The sequence below is a fragment of the Equus przewalskii genome, chromosome 20 (genome assembly GCF_037783145.1).
Source record: "Equus przewalskii isolate Varuska chromosome 20, EquPr2, whole genome shotgun sequence".
Lineage (NCBI taxonomy): Eukaryota > Metazoa > Chordata > Mammalia > Perissodactyla > Equidae > Equus > Equus przewalskii.
In genome coordinates, this window is record NC_091850.1 from 32,508,973 (window position 1) to 32,527,883 (window position 18,911).

The 18,911-nt window shown below is 39.3% G+C and overlaps 1 protein-coding gene across 31 annotated transcripts in view; it reads left to right on the forward strand.

Annotated features, from left to right (window-relative positions):
• The window catches only part of DROSHA (drosha ribonuclease III), a 120,268-nt gene that overhangs the window by 77,518 nt on the left and 23,839 nt on the right, over positions 1–18,911 (forward strand). For all 31 annotated transcript variants that reach the window (XM_008536938.2, XM_070587135.1, XM_070587139.1 and 28 more), the window contains 4 exons: positions 5,579–5,638; positions 6,930–7,029; positions 10,992–11,094; positions 13,073–13,143. In XM_008536938.2, coding sequence (XP_008535160.1) covers positions 5,579–5,638; positions 6,930–7,029; positions 10,992–11,094; positions 13,073–13,143 — 334 coding nt within the window. The remainder of the gene's footprint in view (positions 1–5,578; positions 5,639–6,929; positions 7,030–10,991; positions 11,095–13,072; positions 13,144–18,911) is intronic.

Genomic DNA, 18,911 nt, shown 5'->3' on the forward strand with positions numbered 1-18,911 from the left:
CTGAGGTCCTTAGCGTACTGTCCTGCGTGCCCTCTCCACTCCTCAGATGCCAGCAGTCATTGTACCTGTAACCCTGTGACATCCTGCTGGCATTTGTTTTATGGCGCTTATTCTAGCTCTCTCATGTATTGTAATTGTATTATGGTCTGGTTTTTTTTTTTACTGTAAGAATTTTGAATGTCTGTAGTCCTACTCTCTCTTTTTTAAAAAATTTCCTTTCCTTTTGCAACTAGTGCCTTTCGCAGAGCTGGGGCTCAGTAAATAAGTATTACAGGAAGGAATGCCATCCATGATACTACTTTTATCCCAGGTTATTTACTTGTTGCCTAGAAATTGGGAAACTGGGGCATTAAGAAGAGTCATAGTCAGAGTCATCAGCAGAGGTTTACATGGGTGGTTAATATCTTACTTACTCTGATTTGGGATCAGCTAGGATTTGCAAAAAGCCATGAAGAGAAGACTTAAAATTAATGAATAAAAACCTGTCTGCCTATCAAAAGTACAAAATAATTAACTTTTATGATGGCATCATCTCAAGCGATTATGCCACCCATAATTTTAAAAAGCGTCAGTGTTTAGCCACATAAATCTCAGTTGTAGAGTTATATTTATATCATGTAAAAGTTGTATAGTTATATTTAACTCATGCAAATAGCAGCAAAATGTTATCACAGAGAGAGTCTCTGAAAGATTAGGTATTTGGTGGCATTCAAAGAATCCAGGTATTATCAGTAAGACCTTTGGGAAAGTGGGATCAGAAGACTGGTAATAGAAAAGTGAGAGAATCAAGCAACCTTGTTTTGTTTGTTTCTTGTTTTGTTTTTATAGGTTGAGTCATTGCTAGACATAATGTATAACAATGCATTGGACCAAGAGAGATACATATGGAGTATTTATTAATGTCTGTGTGTTTCAGGAAATGGTAGCTGCAAAGTATACTTTAAGTCAGTTTTACCTAAGTATTTAGCATTAAAAACACAGTCACAACATGCATTAAATGTATGTGAATTCCACTGAGTGGATTTACTGATTTAAACGCTTCAAGTTAAATCCCAGAGATGCTTAACTGGGATCCATGGGTCCAGTAGGACTCAGATCTAGTAGCTCTGTGACGCCCCCCACCCCCGCTCCAAGTATCTAGGCAGATGTAATGAATAGACGGGATTCCTGAACTGGTTGGAAGGTTTGCCTGACCTCCCAGGCACCTTTTATCTCTACTCTGCCCGTCACTGCTTGAGGCTTGGAATGCAAAGGTGAGAAAATGTCTCCACCTTCACTCTAGCAGTTACTCTTGGACTTGGCTCATTTCAAGTTGTTTTTCCGTGGAGTAAATGACACCTTACAGTAATTACTGTTTCAGGGAGACTGTTGTGTTTTATAAAGCACTTTGAATTCCTCAGACCAAATGTGCTGTATAAATGTTACAGTTAAGCTAGATTTCATAATGCCTCTGTTGATTCAGTTCTCAAAAACAAATGGAGTGTTTACTGCTCAGTAAACATCTCATCTTGGAGTTTGCTAGTATTTATAAAGGGAGTGATTAAAGAAAGTATAAACAATGGAAGAAGGAACAAAAGATTTGCTACTGCAGTCAACAAGGACTAGCAGCTCCATCTATCCATTTTTCCAGATAAACCATTGGGTTAGGAATTGTCCAGTATAAGAATAAACTAAAGTGATATTTAATCCCCATTTTTGTTTGTGGCTTATTGCCAGAGTTTAGTTACAGTGTAGATATAGAAAAACATATGCTGGATATGGGCAAATTATTTAATGGACGGCAGCCTCACTATTGAATAAACCTGTTTAGAACTGTGACCTTGTATTTTAGCACACTGAATAATAGTCTAGCTTTGTGGTTATTAAAATCCTAGACATAGTTCTTGTCTCCTGAAAGTTTATGGAAGAAATTAAAGTAAAATTTACGCCAGTATGACTTCATTCAAAATAGTATATGACTCAGAGCAGCTATTATTCTTTGACTGGAAGGCTTAGTCTTCTTTAATAAAGCGTAAGACAATCCAGGTATGGTTTGTCCCCACCCCAGACCCCTGCCAGGCTTCTTGCTTTCCATGTGAAGTAGATTTTCCTGTATAGTATTTTGAACTGTTGGGAAGAAAACAGAGTCTCTACCATAGAAAATGCATTTTTATTTTAGTGGCTTGTGGAAAAGAATAGGGTGATTTTTCTTTCTTTCTTTTTAAAACCTGATCATTTCTTTCTTAGTTCCTGTCATCTCTCAAGACAGTAGCTTACCGGGGTTCGTGAAATTTAATTAGCAAGAGGACTTAGGGGTTAACATCATCTTGCCTCTAAATTGTGCCTATTCCTTGATGCTTTCTCTAAGAGTGATGACAAACACTTTTGGAGTTCTGGCGTATTTGACAGAAAGCAAAATTGCAGTACTAAAAAAAAAGTTTTTAATATAATGTTTTATATTCCACCATGGAACTTTTTAGTCACTATTGGCCTGTGGAGTGGTAACAAAAAAATAAAATATCTTTTAGAATCTAGTGTATCTTTGGTAAGAATAAGAAAACTATGTTTTAGGGCCTAATGCTTGTTTTCTTTCTTTCTTTTTTTTTAGTGAGCTAGTAGGTTATGACTTCTTCAGCATAGCCATAAATTATTTTCTCATGCTTTTAAAAAAAATTTCCCATTATTTGCTATTAACTGCTTGCCAGAATGCCTTTTCCACATAAATAAAGGCCATAAATTGAAATGAGAGTTCAGAATCACTTCTTTAATGCTCAAATAACTCCAGTTTTCTCATATTACATTTATTTTTTCTTTTAAAATTCCTAAATGTGGAAGAATGATAGTGTAGGAGAATAAACTTATTTATGAGATATGTGAAATGGTATAAAATTGAATTCCAATTATCAAGCAGATGATTTGGTAGCCAAGAGTCATTTAATTTACAAAGAGTGTTTATTTTCTACATCGACTGAAACTATAGGGAGGCTTTAAATAGGGAAACTAAACTGGCACACACGAAATGGAGAACAATGAAAGATAGTATATAATTTTGTCATAAATTGAGTGATAAGTGTTTAAGTCATGTGGGAATGGGGGTGTGGGTGGGGATGGTTAGCCAGCATCCCTGAGAGCTCTAGCAGTTGGGGCAGGCTTCCCAGCTGACCTTAGGAATGAGCAGGATTTGAGAGGCAGCCCTGATGGCCTAGCAGTTAAAGTTTGGCGGACTCTGCTTCAGTGGCCCAGGTTTGGTTCCTGGGCATGGAACCACATCACTCATCTGTCAGTGGCCATGCTGTGGTGGTGGCACACAGAAGAACTAAGACTTACAGCTAGAATAAATAACTATGTACTGGACTTTGGGGAGGCGGAAAAAAAAAAAGGGAGAGGAAGATTGGCAACAGATTTTAGCTCAGGGTGAGTCTTTCCCAGCAGAAAAAAAAAGAATGAGCAGGATTTGAGAGAGGTAACATGAAAGGGAGAAAGAAGGTGTGGCAGGTACAGTGCAGGGGCTGGTCAGCCTAGAGTTCTAAATTGCTGCTGAAGGTAGATGAAAGGAGTGGGCATGGTGGGACTAGATAAAGAATGACCTTCAAAGCCACACAGGTTTAGACTTGATAGTCAGCTACAGAAGTTTTTGGAATGATGAGAGTCGGTGTCACAGACATTTAAGAAAGCCCCTGGAGTCAGAGAGGCGATCTCTAGCTCAGGCCCAGGCCTGTCCCTTGCCTTCTTTGCACAGATCCCAGGGGCTTGGTGTGCCCTCCTTTCCTCTTCACTGTTGTCACCATCCTTTCTGGTTTCTTCCCGTTATACATCCCCCGTTCCCCATATTCTCTCTTTCTGCAGCCCGCCCTCAGACAAAGCATTAGTTTGAGACTACTCAAATCAGAATCCTGTTTGTCTCCACTGCTTCACAGTGATTGCCCATCACTGGCCTTAGCAATCTCCTCGTGATGAATCAGTACTCTCTTCTCATCTTGGATCTATTTCTTGCTTGAAACATGCTCCTCTTTGTCTGGAGGATAACGCTGGCCTCCTTTTCCTCCCACCTCCCTGACCAGTCCTTCTCCTTTGCTGGCTTCACTTCTTGTTGACCTCGACTGTGACCCTTCCCTGGGCTCAGGTCTGGGACCCCTGTTCTCTAGCTGCATTTTCTCCCTAAGTAGAGTCATCCAATTCCATTGTCTGAAATCCTGTCTAAACATTGACCACTCCTAAAGACTTATTACTGACTTTGTCCTTGCCCATGAACAATGTAGTGTTCCAATTAGTGTATCCAATGCTTTGTTGATCTCTCCATTTGGATGTTTTATGAACATTTCAAAGTTAACATGTCTAAAATGCAACTCCTGCGTCTCCCCAAACCTGTTCCCTTTTGATGTTCCCCTCACAGCAGATGGCACAACTTTTCATCCAGCTACACGAACCAAAATCTAGGCGTTGACCTTCATTCTTTTCTGTCGCATAGCTTCCAAATCCCAACTGTTATCAACAGCTCTTTTCTGCTGTGTCTACACAACATATCCCAAATCTGACGGCTTCTTCCTTCCTCCACCATCACCTCCTCACCAGCCTAAGCCTCCCGCCTGTCTCATCGAGACGGCTGCGGTAGCCTCTGCAGTGCTTTTCTTTCCTGTATTCATTCTCTGCACAGCAGCCAGAGTGGCCTTTTAAAAACTTGAATCAGATCATGTCACATCTCTACTCATCCAAAGAGAGTGATCTACTTTAGCACTGAGAGAAGGTGCTGCACTGGACTTCTGAGAAGCAGGAGGAGGCTTTCCACGGGCTGCCTTCCTGGTTGTTTCAGCCTTGTACTCAGATGTGAGAACCCTGCCTGTGAGATGTACCTTCACCATATAATGAAGACCATAAGTGCGATATGTGCTGATGAGGGAAGTATTAATTTTGATGAGAAGATTCATAGAGGAGCTAACATTTGCTAGACCTTGAGGGATGAGTCAGTTTTCATTGTGGCTCAGTGCACAGGGGAGATGGTGGAAAGTTCTAGGGCAGCAGAGAGCTTGATCTGAACAGAGGCACTGAGTGTTTTAGAGGATGTGCCCTCTTCACAAAGTACCAGGCAGTTTTGGAGCAGGAGCCTGGCTTAGAGGTGGGAGAGGATAGCTGTGGATAATGAGACTAAAAAGTCGCTTAGACCTACTTTGAAGGACTTTAGATGCTAGGTTAAGTTTAGAGTGTGGGCAATGGGAAGCTGCCCTTAGAACACTGGACCCAGACTGATTTTTTAGTGTTCAATTCTAATGCTCACTGGAATGCACTCTCCTTTCTCTCATCCACCTGATAGCAGTATGGAAAGATTCACAGTTGTTAGGGTGATATCTCCTCACTTTAAATCTGATTCCCAGGGGAACGGCGCCCTCAGGTTGGAAAGCCTGAACCACATATATGATGGAACGCCCCCTCCCTTTCCTATTAGTCAGCCTCCCCTACCTCCGGCTAAGATGGCGGTCAGTGGCCTTGATCATGAGGGACAAGGTAGAGTGTTTTGATTACTGAAGGAGCTAACCCTCATGTGTCTGTTCTTTGAGAAGAGAGGGAGGGAATGTAAATGTGTGCTATTTTAATTTTCCCACAGGATTAATCACAACGAACGGTTGGAGTTTCTGGGTGATGCTGTTGTTGAATTTTTGACCAGGTAAGGAGGTTTTTCTACTGTTCTACAATAATTGCATTTTAAGGTAGCGTACTTAATACATTGCCTTCTTTCTAACTAGCCAAATAAGGCTTTGAAACACCCTGTATTTTGTCTCGTTTGTAAAGCTTAAAAGCTACATGTCTGTGGCTCTTGCCCTGATAACTTGCACTCACTGATGCTGTAATGAGCAAGATTACAAGATGAAAGGCTAGTGTCTCTGTCCTGTCAAGTTTATGTTCAAGTTGCTACAGCCACAAGAGATCCGCTTGTCTTGGTCCAGATGCTTCAGAGCTTATATTCAATTTGTAGAGAAAGGGATGATATTTTAAAATGTCATTTCATTTTCTAGGATTTGTCTTTGATCCCTTTCTCACTCTTTCTGATCTCAAGGGAAGTAAAACTTACAAGTAATTTTAATGCTGAGATTTTGGGTGTGTGTGTGTGTGCGTGTGTGTGTGTATTTGTATGTTGTCTTCCCAGAAGTGTTCTGGGGTCCTTAATTTGGAGGTGGGGTAGGAAAGTGCATTTTGTTTTCTGTGCTCACATAAGTTTGCTTTTGAGGGCGACAAGATATGCTTCTCTTGGAACTGTCTTGAGCTACTTTTATTCTCTTTCGGTTGTTTCTTCCCCTGAGAAGGACATAATGAGGCAAACGGGCTGCTCTCTTAGCCTGTGCTCTTGGACGCAATAGGACTAAATAGGCTTAGTGGATCTTAAAAACTGGTGTGAGGGTTAGGACAGATCAGTTTTCCATGTGACGTTCTCCCCAATGCCTGCACTTTGCTGATCAGCCCCTTTAGACTCGTCCTTACAGCACAGCCGGCCACATGTGCCACTCTCAGTTCTGCTCCTGTCTCTGTCTGTATGTGTGAAGAAGAGACCACCACCGCTGCCCTGCTCGGGACTTCCCAGGCTGCTCTTGGGGGCCACCCATAACCTGAGCAAAAGCATTTGTTTCCAGGCCCAGTTTCTGAGTGTCATAGAGATTTGCTCTTAGCAGCGTGTGACCAATTCTTCAGGTCTTTGTTGTCATCAGATTTCAGAGAAATCTTTTAACAGAAGTAAATTTGAAAATGTGAGTGAATGGTGCCGTTTGGGCCTTAGCACTTTGAGATATACCGTGCTTACTGTTGAACTTTCGAAGACTTTTAATCACACCCTTTGGTTTAGTTCGTTTCAGATATTCATTGTACAGATATTGTGTGCCAGGCCTGTTTTTGTGACTCAGAGCCACAGACAGAATGTCGTGATGCATATTTATTCATGTGCTTATTTATTTATTTTTTTGCAGTGTCCATTTGTACTATTTGTTTCCTAGTCTGGAAGAAGGAGGATTAGCAACCTATCGGACTGCCATCGTTCAGAATCAGCACCTCGCCATGCTAGCAAAGGTACGTCAACCATTCAAGTCTGGCGTTCTCGTCTTCAGTCCATGCATAACTTTGCATTTGCATACGTAACCCTTTAGGGTGTAGTAAAGGTTTAATATTTTATAGACTGAAGGATTTTTTTTGTTTAGGTTTTAAGGATTCAGCCTTATTAGTTCTGTTACCTTTGTGAGTTTCACCAGCAGCTAATGAACTCCACGGTGAGGTAACTTGATAATAGAAGAGGAAAAATTTGACAGATGTGCATGAACAGAGTTAAACATTTGGGGGAAAGGAACATAAGAACAGAGCAAAAGAAATGAAATATTTTGTATTTTCCTTTGTGTAATATTTCTGTGTTACATTTGTTTTTAATTTATTTTAACAAGCAGAATTATATCTTTGAGTAGAATGCTCTAGGCTGTTTATATCCACAAGGGATACTTTACAGATCTTTGAGCATCCTCCCAAATCCCAAATCCCATTAATTAAGATTCAGGGTTTAGGCTGTCCAGCTAGCCACATTGACTTAGCTGAGTGACTAACAGAACTGTTTCTTGACTTAGATTCATGGTAGGCATTTTACTTACATCATCTCATTTGATGTTGCTATCTGTGCAGTGCCGTCTTATAGTAAATCATAACAGATAGAACATGGGCACCTGCATTGGCCATCAGGATTCCACTCCACACCCCTCCTCTTAAAAACAGGGGGCCGTGGACAAGTTGTTGTTTCCTGCTCCAAGCCTCTGCTTTCTCATCGGTAAAATGGAGATGGCATTAACACCTGCCACACAGGGTGGTTTTGTGAGAATTAAATGAGATTATCATTTGGGTTTTAATGGTTCACTTTATAAGGGGCTTGGTACAATGTCTGTTCATAGTAATCACACAAACATGTAAATAAATTAGAAGGAGTTAGTTGTTTTTCTTGCTGCTACCACTGTTCTAATTATAAATCATTACATTTTATAGACCTGTGGGTTTATTCAATAGTAGGGGGAATTGTGGCTCTTAATTCCCAAATACCAATGATCCACTGGAAAAGCTTTTGTGAATTTAAGTAATTTCTATTTTGTTCTTCATTTTGACATAAATGTTTGATAGAAAAGACTAGGTAAAAACCCATTCTAGATTTATGACTGGCTTCTTAATTTGATCTTGGCAAGGCATTAATTATATTCAAAATGTAGTTAATTTTAGCCCATGGTTTTTGGTTAGCAAGAGTACATTGTTTTATGTAACATCATCATCATCATGATTACTTTGATGGTGGTGGGCTTTGAACTAGTTTTGGTAGCATTTGAGAATGTAAAAAATGGCGTCTTAATGAAAAACTATAGGCATGCTAACTTGGTTTTAGCAGCCTCACAATCAGTGAAATTCCACAACTCTATGTAAAACTGCTTCAGTGTTTAGTTGATTTAATTTGTCCAAATGTTTCCTGATAGTTCACATAAGCGTCCATTGGAAATGCATGTTAATAAGTAGATTGTCACTCCCCTCCTTGCATTGTTTTCTTTTCAATTTAACATATACTGGAATTGCATAATTATTTTTCAGACAGTTATAGGGAGGATATTTACAAATTGTGGGAAATTGCTGTAGCCTAAAAACAGAAGCTACTACATAACACACTGGCTGCTGTACAAAGCCATGAGTTATGACAGGCGTGGCTAGTTTCTCCCTTTAGGGATTTCTATGTGATCTTTCTTCACTCCAAGCTGTGACATTACCACAGCACTCAACACCCATCTGCTCCAGCAGAAGGCAGTGGTGGTCTTGCCCTTCTTCTGTCTAAACCAGTGGTTCTTAACCACTTGGGAGGGGGACACTTGGAGAGTAGCAGACCCCTTTGAGAATATAATAAAAACTCTAGGTCACCTCTCCAGACAAATGAATATTTTAGCACACACACAGTAGAACACTGCTCTTCCTTTTAAAAGTTGCACTAATGCCTGCATGGAAAAAGAAGGATATAGAGCAGGGACTGTGAGAAGTTGGAAAATTCCTAGCATTCCAGAATAATTGTTTATAATATAAAATATGACTTGCAGTCTACTCTCCAGCAGGGCTCCAGAGATAGCAAACAATTGGATTTTCCCAGTGAAGTTGTAAAACAGATGAGATTTACATATTCTAGTATAAACTCTTGCGCTTGGGGATCAATTTTTTAAAAGAGGTGTTTTCTGCTGTTGTATTTGTGGTAGTCAAAAATCTCATTTGAGTATATTTTATATTTATGAATTCCTAGCGTTACAAAATGCTGATAATATATATGTCTTGTTTTTATTGTCTCTGTCTTTTTCTAATATAAATGGATATGAATTTTTTTTTCGTGAGGAGAATTGGCCCTGAGCTAACATCCATTTCCAATTGTCTTCTTTTTGCTTGAGGAAGATTGTCGCTGAGTTAACATCTGTGCCAGTCTACCTCTTTTTTGTATGTGGGATGCTACCCCGGCATGGCTTGATGAGTGGTATGTAGGTCCTCACTGGGGATGTGGACCCACAAACCTTGGGCCACTGAAATGGAGCGTGCGAACTTAACCACTATGCCACGAGGCCAGCCACTGGATATCGATTTTTTTTTTTTTTTAAAGATTTTATTTTTTTCCTTTTTCTCCCCAAAGCCTCCCGGTACATAGTTGTATATTCTTCGTTGTGGGTGCTTCCAGTTGTGGCATGTGGGACGCTGCCTCAGCGTGGTCTGACGAGCAGTGCCATGTCCGCGCCCAGGATTTGAACCAACGAAACACTGGGCCACCTGCAGCGGAGCGCGCGAACTTAACCACTCGGCCACAGGGCCAGCCCCAAGGATATCGATATTTTTAACATACATACCGAGATACACAAAATCTGAATACTTTTATGTGAGGACTGATGAGACTCATATTGTTCTAGGTTGTTCTTTGACTTGTGACTTGTTCCATATTACATGGCATGTTATTGCTTCATAAGTATTTATGGAATTGAATTACATGGTAATGGAAACATTTATTGTATGCGTATGCAATGTTTGTATCTTTCTCCTTTTATGGAAAGAATTTTGATTTCCATTTATTCAATCTCAGAAGATTTATAAAAAAAATTCATTCATGCTGTATCTAGTTCTAAAAGAACCTGAATTGATTTTTATATTATAATACATACAAATGGATAAGAAATAAATTGGTACTAAACTCAAAGTAAAGAGAAAATATGGATAATACAGTAAAATGAAGCCAGAGGTAAAGTTAGTGTACACAGATGTATTTATAAGTCCTATACAATTTCTAGAACTAGGACACAAATTTGGCTCTAAACTTTTCTGAGGTCAAATAAAAGGAAACAAAATTCACTACAAATAATATTCCCAGAAGCCTTAAGATAAATCCAGCCTGTTGCTCAGAGGATCTCACTGAGCCTTCAAAAAGATGAGTGTGGAGACCTCATAAAGGGAACACAACTATAATGATAAAGGACCCCCAAAATTCTTACCAAATTAAAAAAAAGATTTAGAGTTATAAGGCATTTTGAAGTCTTCTGAGGGTCCTCATTTACTCTACCACATGAAAATCTGTTCTGTATGGTATGGGCATCATAATACCACATAACTCTGGAATCAAAGAGGTCAACTTTGGGTTGGGTTTGTGTCTCCCTAGACATATTGGGTGAACCCAAGGGCCTATGGTCTTATAGCAGAGTCTTATTCTAGGTTGGGCTGGTGCTTGGTCTGAAGTTGGAATTGGACAGCTCACATCTGATTAGTTCGAACCTCCTTGAACCATCAGTGTTCATAGAAGTCTACTTGGAGAGAAGTCTTGATTTGTGACAGCTGAACCATATGTAAGGACTCCTAATGAATGATAGACTAGACTTTCTTGATATACTGACATCAGGCCAATTAATTTGTAATCATAACCCTTTATCCTTAGGAGATGTTGAGTTCTTACAGTTAGATTTTGCCAAATTCTTTCTTACTTTCTGTCATTTTGAATTTTGTAGAAACTCGAACTGGATCGATTTATGCTTTATGCTCATGGACCTGATCTTTGTAGAGAATCAGACCTTCGACATGCCATGGCTAATTGTTTTGAAGCATTAATAGGTAATTTCTCTTTATATAATCTAGTTTCTTACATGTCTAAAATGTCTGGAGAGCACAGAAAATTCGATCTGGAGACTTGGGACAAAATTACTTGTTCCCAAAGTATGTGAAGTCCCTAGTCTAATACCCACCCCCTTGTATTGTGGTTATTGTGGCTCCTCCAGGGCAGCAGTCATACTTCCTTTCCTTGCATTCCTGGTGCCTGAAACAGTGTCTGATGTCCATATTTAACTTAGTATATACTGAATTGAGTTGAAGTGAATTGATATGGAGATGGATTACTTTTCAGATTTGGTTTAGGATCACATGCATAAATAAGCAGTGACTAGGTTGCTGGTGAGGCGCTAATATTGTTTTTGATCACATTTTAAACTATTCACAAGATTTTCTGACTTAAACATCTTGAAAACACTGCATTTTTGAAATCCCAGGGCTTGAGTCTATATAACTATTATTTATTCACCTGAAGTGAGACTGATTCAGACACCTTACTTCCTTATTCAGGCACGTTACTTCCTCGCTTTCTTTCATATTGTAACCAAAATACAGTTAGCTGTTGGTACAGGAAAGACGTGAAGAGTTAATTAGCTGGTGATTGCAAGTATGCTTCACAATGAAATATTACAGTAGATTGACAAGTCCTTGATTTTTTTAGGTAAATGATTGAGTACATTTTACTTTTCAAAGGGCTTTGTACTTCCTTATCAATTTTGCCCTCTTTCTTTGAAAAGGAATATAAAAGCTTCCCATTATAGTTCTCTGCTGATGATGGTAGCAAGAGAATGTTTAATAATTATCCGCAGTCTTTTCACAGCTATGTTTCTTTTACACAGATATGTCTGTTTCCAGAGAGTTTGTCACATGGAATTACTGTACTCGGTACACATAATATTTTTGACAGTTAGTGTTACAGTTGGCTCCAGAGCCAGGCAGACACGATTCAATTCCCTCTCACATCGTTTATCAGCTCTTTGTCTTTGCCAAGTTATTGAATCTCTTTGAGCCTCAGTTTCCCCATCTGTGACATGGAGATAGCATCACTTACCTCACAGACTTGTAAGGATCTTAATATCCAGTCATGGCAGCATCCAGTCCAGAGCAAAGTTCCGTTTCCTTAAACCCTCCCCCAGATCATCTACTGTGAGCCCAAATCCTATAAATCTTTTCTAACACCCTCTTACTGAGGCACTCAGGAAGGTGAAGGTAAGAATGTGAAAATGCTTTGCATGGTGCCTAGGGCATAAGTGGCCCCCAGACCACTACCACTACAACTACTACTATTAGTATCATTATTATTGTTATTATTACTGCAACTATTGATAAATAATAAGTGTATTTCATCATCAAAAGCCCTAGAGACTAAGTGTCTTAGTATTTTGCACAGAACGTAGGCTTTCTGAAGACAGATGTAAAAATATGATTTCAAGAGTATATGTCTACCCTACTCCAGAGTATTTGGTACCCAATTAAAATGTTACGACTGTACTTACTGGTGATTGATGGCAAATGTGTGTACAATGCTTAATTATTTCAAATTAAAGGTGAAGGTTGTCCTGATTTTTATTTGCAGAAGTCTTCATTTTTCTGAACACAGATTTTGCCTATCAGATTTTTTTATGATCTGAAATGCAAACTATAAATATAGAAAGTAAGACATAACATTTTTGTAAAGTCAAGTATTTGTGCATAGTTCCCTTAGTAAATTCATTCCCATACCCTTCTTGATAGTTCATATTTGACCTCTTTTACTTACAGTATTAGATTTAGATTTAGTAAAGTGAGTTTTGTATTTCAGTCTAATTTATAATACAAAGCATAGCTAAAAGAGGAAATGCTACCTTTAAAACAATTGCTTCTGATATTGTCGGGTTTTTCTGTGAGTGGGTTTTGGCTCGCCTTTTTGCTTTTTATAGAGATATGTAATTTTCTCCGAATATTAATGCAGGCTTCATTTTGACATTCTCTTCCTTTCATCTAGGAGCCGTTTACTTGGAGGGAAGCCTGGAGGAAGCCAAACAGTTGTTTGGGCGTCTACTCTTTAATGATCCGGTATTTATCTCGAATCATTTGATTTTTCTCACTTCTATATCATTACAGAAGATTTTATATCAGTTAGTCTTTATATTTTAAAGAGAGAGTAGGAGAAACAAAATCCCCAAATCTGCCATAGATGAAGAGGTTTCAAGTACATCAAAAATAGCTTATTCAGTTGTTGCAGATGGGAGAGTTCCGTGGACATTTACACTAGGAGTTTTTCTTCTCCCTGAGACCCCATCTTTCCTCATGGTCACGTGTAAATTAAATCTGAATACAAATATAGTAGGTCTTTGCTTTATTTTGAAGTATCTTGAAGTTAATTATGATTTTCTATTTTATAATCCTTGGGTACCTACCCCATGCAGGCTTAGTTGAAGCTGTAGCCTTTTGGCTTTTCTGTTTATGATTTGTTTTTATGTAAATTATGTAGACTAGATAAATGTACATCTATTTTAGAAAGTCAGTTCATAGGGAGTTTCTGAAAGGACTATGAATAAAGAGTTGTGGAAGTCTTTTTTTTTTAAAGCAAATTATAGTTTAAGAAAAAATGATAGATTCGAAAATAGTTTCTGTTGTTCCTAAAGTATTAAGCTATTAATATTGCTAAAGCTACCTTTTTAATCCTGCATGTAATCGAGCATACTGGATGCTTTTTGTACCAAAACAAGTCAATTTAACATTTAAAGGGAGAGGCAACTCTGTATTCCAAATTGAAATGTCATTATAATTGAATGAAATAGCCCTCATGGAGCAGTGAAGAACATAGGAAGCCAGTGTTTTAAACCTTTGTGAAACCTCAGCTTAAGTGGCTGTCAGATGTTATTACTGGATTACTTAGGATAGTTTGAAAAAAAAAAAACCCACAATCAATACTCTTGAAAAATGTGACCTGGATGATGCTCATATCTGAGGATTTGATTATTTTTTTATCTGTCTTTATAGAGATATGTAATGATTTTATGTATGAATTTCCTCCTGATGGGAAAATTATCTACAGATGTTTCACGTCCCCCCTTTTGCCCTGCACATATAAACAACTGTGCATCTTGATTTATATCTGTAGCAGATGGCATGCATTTTAAGACTTTTTCTCAAATCTTAAAATATCTTTGTTCTGGCTTTTATCTTTTGTTGGCAATTTCAGCAACCTCTTTACTCCATCCTTCCCGTCTTGCCTTCGTGTGTCCTCTCACCCCTTAAACTTGTCGCCCCACCCCTACCTACTCTCTGCCCCATCTCCCTTTTTACCTGCATCCCCCATCCACTCTACATTCCTGTTTTCCTGAATTATATGCAGTTTTACACCTTGTGTTCTTAACTGCATCAGTTTTTGTTTAGATTCTTTTCTCTAAACTGCTTCTCTCCCACTTGTCTACTTAGCAAGCTTATCTTATATTTCCAGTACTGACTGCAATACTGGCACGTGCAGTGTTTAATAAATAATTGTTAAAGGAATGAAATGAATAAATGCCTAAATGAAAAAGCAGAATCTGAACATTCTTTTACAAATGGTACAGCTGAGATTCAGAATTCATTACAGTGTGTCTTTTATGAAACTGAACAGGGCTTAGTAATATATGGTCTTTCCACTTCAGCATTTTCAAATGCACACCCTCGGACATTCCACCTTGTTTGACATCTCCATGTTGGCTTACATCTATTAGTTATAGTATGTGAGAGATGTTGGCAAACCATTGTACTTTTTTTTGAGTAATGATGTTGTGACAGTCTAATCAGCCAAAGACAGCCGGGGACAAACCTGTAGCCGACCCAGTCAGAAATACTGACTCCATGCTTCAAGGGAGGTGGGCGTCCTTGTTGAGGCCTGGGCTAGTGCCGACTGATTCCAAGGAGGGGCCAGGGAAGCAGGGGGCAGTTCTTGGTTGGTTGCCATGTCTGAGGCTGGATTGGAAGCAGCAAGGGATTAATTTGGGACTGGGTGCTGTCAGGAGCCGAGGGCAATTTAGCAGTTGAGTATCCCCTGTGGTCATTATTCAGGGGTAAGACATAGCAAAGCAGGTCAGAGGGCAACATTGGTAGAAACAAAGTTGTCCCTCGAAGAGGGGCCTGTCCTGGCATTTTACAGCTTCTGCAAGACCTTGAGGAAAACACTGTTTCCCATTAACTTTGCAACTGGTTTTATGTGTGTCATCTGCCCAGCCCTTTTAAGAGCAGGGCTGTTTTTTGTCTCTCAGCCTGAACTGAGGTTTCCTCTTTCAGCCCCAGACAGTTTTTGCCAGTTGTGTTTTTGTTTTTGTGTGACCGTTCTTGGTTTACCCAATACATTCAGAGCTGTTGTTTCAATTTGATCCTCCCAGTGGCCCTCTTAGAAAGATAAGGAGCTATTACTATGGAATCTTTCCTGTTCCCCCCACTCCCTCCCACCCCTTTTTTCCTTTACACATCTTTCCCAGCATCTGCCACCCAGGCCTTTCTCGGGAGCTCCAGGAGTTGGAAAAAGTCTCTTTTCAGATTGCCTCTGGGCAGCTTCGCATGGGTGTTCCACGGATGCCTCATTTCGACAGGTTTAGTATTTGAACTCATCACCTTAGCTCAAAAACATGTTTCTCCTCCTTTATTTTTGTCATCTAAGCCAGAAACCTTAGGATCTTCTTTTGTCCTTAAGCTTTTTTCTCCCTGTATCCATTCAGTTGTAAAATCTTATCAGTTCTGTCCCTAATATCTCTTGAATTGGTTCACTCTTGGCCATGCTACTGCTTTAGTTTTTACACTCCTTGTCACTTACCTGAAGTATTTAACCTGTTGTCATTCCCCACCGTTCCAGTCCATCATTCATGCGACATTTAGTCTTCTTTTTTTTTTTTTTTTTTTTTTTTTTAAAGATTTTATTTTTTCCGTTTTCTCCCCAAAGCCCCCCGGTACATAGTTGTATATTCTTCGTTGTGGGTCCTTCTAGTTGTGGCATGTGGGACGCTGCCTCAGCGTGGTCCGATGAGCAGTGCCATGTCCGCGCCCAGGATTCGAACCAACGAAACACTGGGCCGCCTGCAGCGGAGCGCGCGAACTCAACCACTCGGCCACGGGGCCAGCCCCCATTTAGTCTTCTTTTTAACGCACAGATTTTATGATGATCTTTCTCACTTAAAATCTTTGATTTCTTTACTGCCTGCCAAAGTCTATACGATACAACATAGCATTTAGTAGTTTTCATAATCTGACTCCCCCCTATTTTTTCAGTTTCCTTTCTTTTCCCTCCCGCATTGTGCCATTCTAGGAATTACTTTTTTTTTAATTAAAAAAGTTTTTTAAGACTTAATTCTTTTAGGGACGTTTTAGTTCACAGCAAAATTGAGAGGAAGGTACCAAAATTTCCCGTATACCCTATGCCCCCACGCCTGCATGGCCTCTCCCATTATCAACATTCTCCACCAGAGTGGTACATTTGTTGCAATTGATGAACCTATATCGACACATCATGATGACCCAAAGTCCGTAGTTTGCATTAGGGTTCGCTCTTGGTGTTGTATATTCTGTGGGTTTGGACAAATGTATAATGACGTGTATCCATCATTATGGTATCACACAGAGTGTCTGCCCTGCCCTAAAATTCTCCAGGCTCCACACATTAGGAGGTACCTTTCTGTGCTTGTGTACTTTGAGATGTATTATTTGTGCATTTATGATACCTTGCTTTTGATTCCCTCACTCTACTGATTTGCCAAATTCCTTGTGTTCTTCAGGATACTTCTGAAGACTCACCTCTTCTTTGAAGCTTTATCTGATAGCCCCAGGCAGAAGTTTCCTAGCACTTAGTATATATTACTATTATAGAACTTATCACAGTTTATTAAATTATTCTTATTTACCTTCCTCCTTCCCCACTAGGCTCCTTTGAGGACAGGGATAGTATCTTATTCGTCTAAATAAGCTAATACATTATAGGTATTCAATAAAAACATATTGCATGAACAAATGTGCCAGCAGTCAATGAACACTTTCCACAACAAGCTGAAGGTAGAGGCTTTGCCTCAGGTCCTTGAGCTAATGCATGATAGAACCGGATTCCAGTCTAGATCTTCTCCAGGACTTTTTCTCTGACACCAAGGTGCACAGAGCCGTATCTCAGTATGCCGAGGCAATGGACACAGTTGAAATTGTTGTGAGGTGTTAAGCAGTTACACCAAGATGGGTGGCATTAGACATCAAAGGAGAAATCATAGTAGTTTTGAGTGAAAATCTCGTAGGAGAAAGGAGAAAGGTGGAGCAGGAAGTCCCTGAGAACTGTGAGCTTGGAGATTAGAGTTGATCGGAAGAGATAGCTGTTTATGGTTACTGTTGATATCATCACTATTAATAGCATTTTCTGTGTGCCAGCACTGGGTTTAATGCTTTGAGTGCATTGCTCGTCGAGGCATCAGAGAACATTTGAAGTAGGGACTGTAATTATCTTTGTCTTACACTGGAGGAAAGCAGGGCCCAGAGAGGTTAAGTAACATGCCAATAACGAAATTGGGATTAAACCCAGGCAGCCTGACTCCTGAGCCTGGGGGCTTCCCTAACACCATACTCCCTAGTTTAAGGTGAAAGACGGAAAGTTAGTATTTGGTCATTTGAGTATGTGGTAAAGGATGCCCATTAAGGCACTTAGGTTTATGGACTTGTAGCTTAGATGAGAGGTCAGACCTGCAGCAGAGATGAATGAGTAATCCAAACTGAGCTAATGGCTAAAGCAGGGGCAATGGTGGAGCTCTCCCGAGGGGCAGGTGAGGGATAGGTCAGTCAAGGAGATGACGTTTGGTACATGTCCATTTTGGGTATAGGAGGAGGGAAAAAAGCATTGAGAGAGCATGAGAAAGTTCCAAGAGGGGAGTGACATTCAGTGTAATTCATGCTACAGAGAATTCAAGGGAAAGGTTATTGAATTGGTTAAGAGAAGTGCTTTAGAGTGCCTTAAAAGAACGCTTTGATATTTAAGCTTTTTTTTTAAAATATTGGCCAAAAACCCCACAACAAACTAAGTGTGTTTTATTAAGATGCAAGTTATACAAAAATATCAGGTATTTTATTTCACTTTGTCATCATGTGTGTCACAAGTGATATGTTTTCCTATACTTCTCCCTCCCCAAATTTTTGAAAAATATTTTTTCCCTCTTTAAAAATTTTTTTGGTTCTTTATTTCAAAAACCTAATGTCAAGGCCAGAGAGTAGCTTCAGTCAGAGGCACCCTAGACTCTAAAAGTGAAGGAAAAACACTTTAATCCTGAGGAAGTTCTAATTATAACTGCCTCTAGATTTAACTCAATGGATAAAATAATGTAGGATAATTTTCCATAAAATTCATTTATTCCCCTATATCAAGTAAACATTTGTAATGACCACCATAAAAGTGTGGTTTTATAAATAAATCTAAGAGTTTAGGAACTAGATATGGGATGTTTTCCACTCCATCTTAAAACGGCTCACTTATAATGAATTAGTGCCTAAAATAAAGGACATTCGAGATGAGTTTTAATTATAAAAGGCACGGCTGATGCACATTTCTGGGGAATGGTAAACTAAAAAATATGATTAAAACAGCAGCGTAATCCAGTGTATTAGGTTAGGCAAATGTGTAACTTAGTTTTAAAAGGTGTCGTTGACTTCTGGGGGCAGGGATGGCTCTTTTCCTCCCCAGCTTAATAGGCTAATTAGAGTCACTACAGGCAGTTTGAGTGGTGAATACACTTTAAAAAAAATTAGTTTGCTAGCGCTATTGAATTTGCAATAAGTGGAGTCAGCATCTGAAATAGTTCACTATTTCACATAATGGCATTTTATTT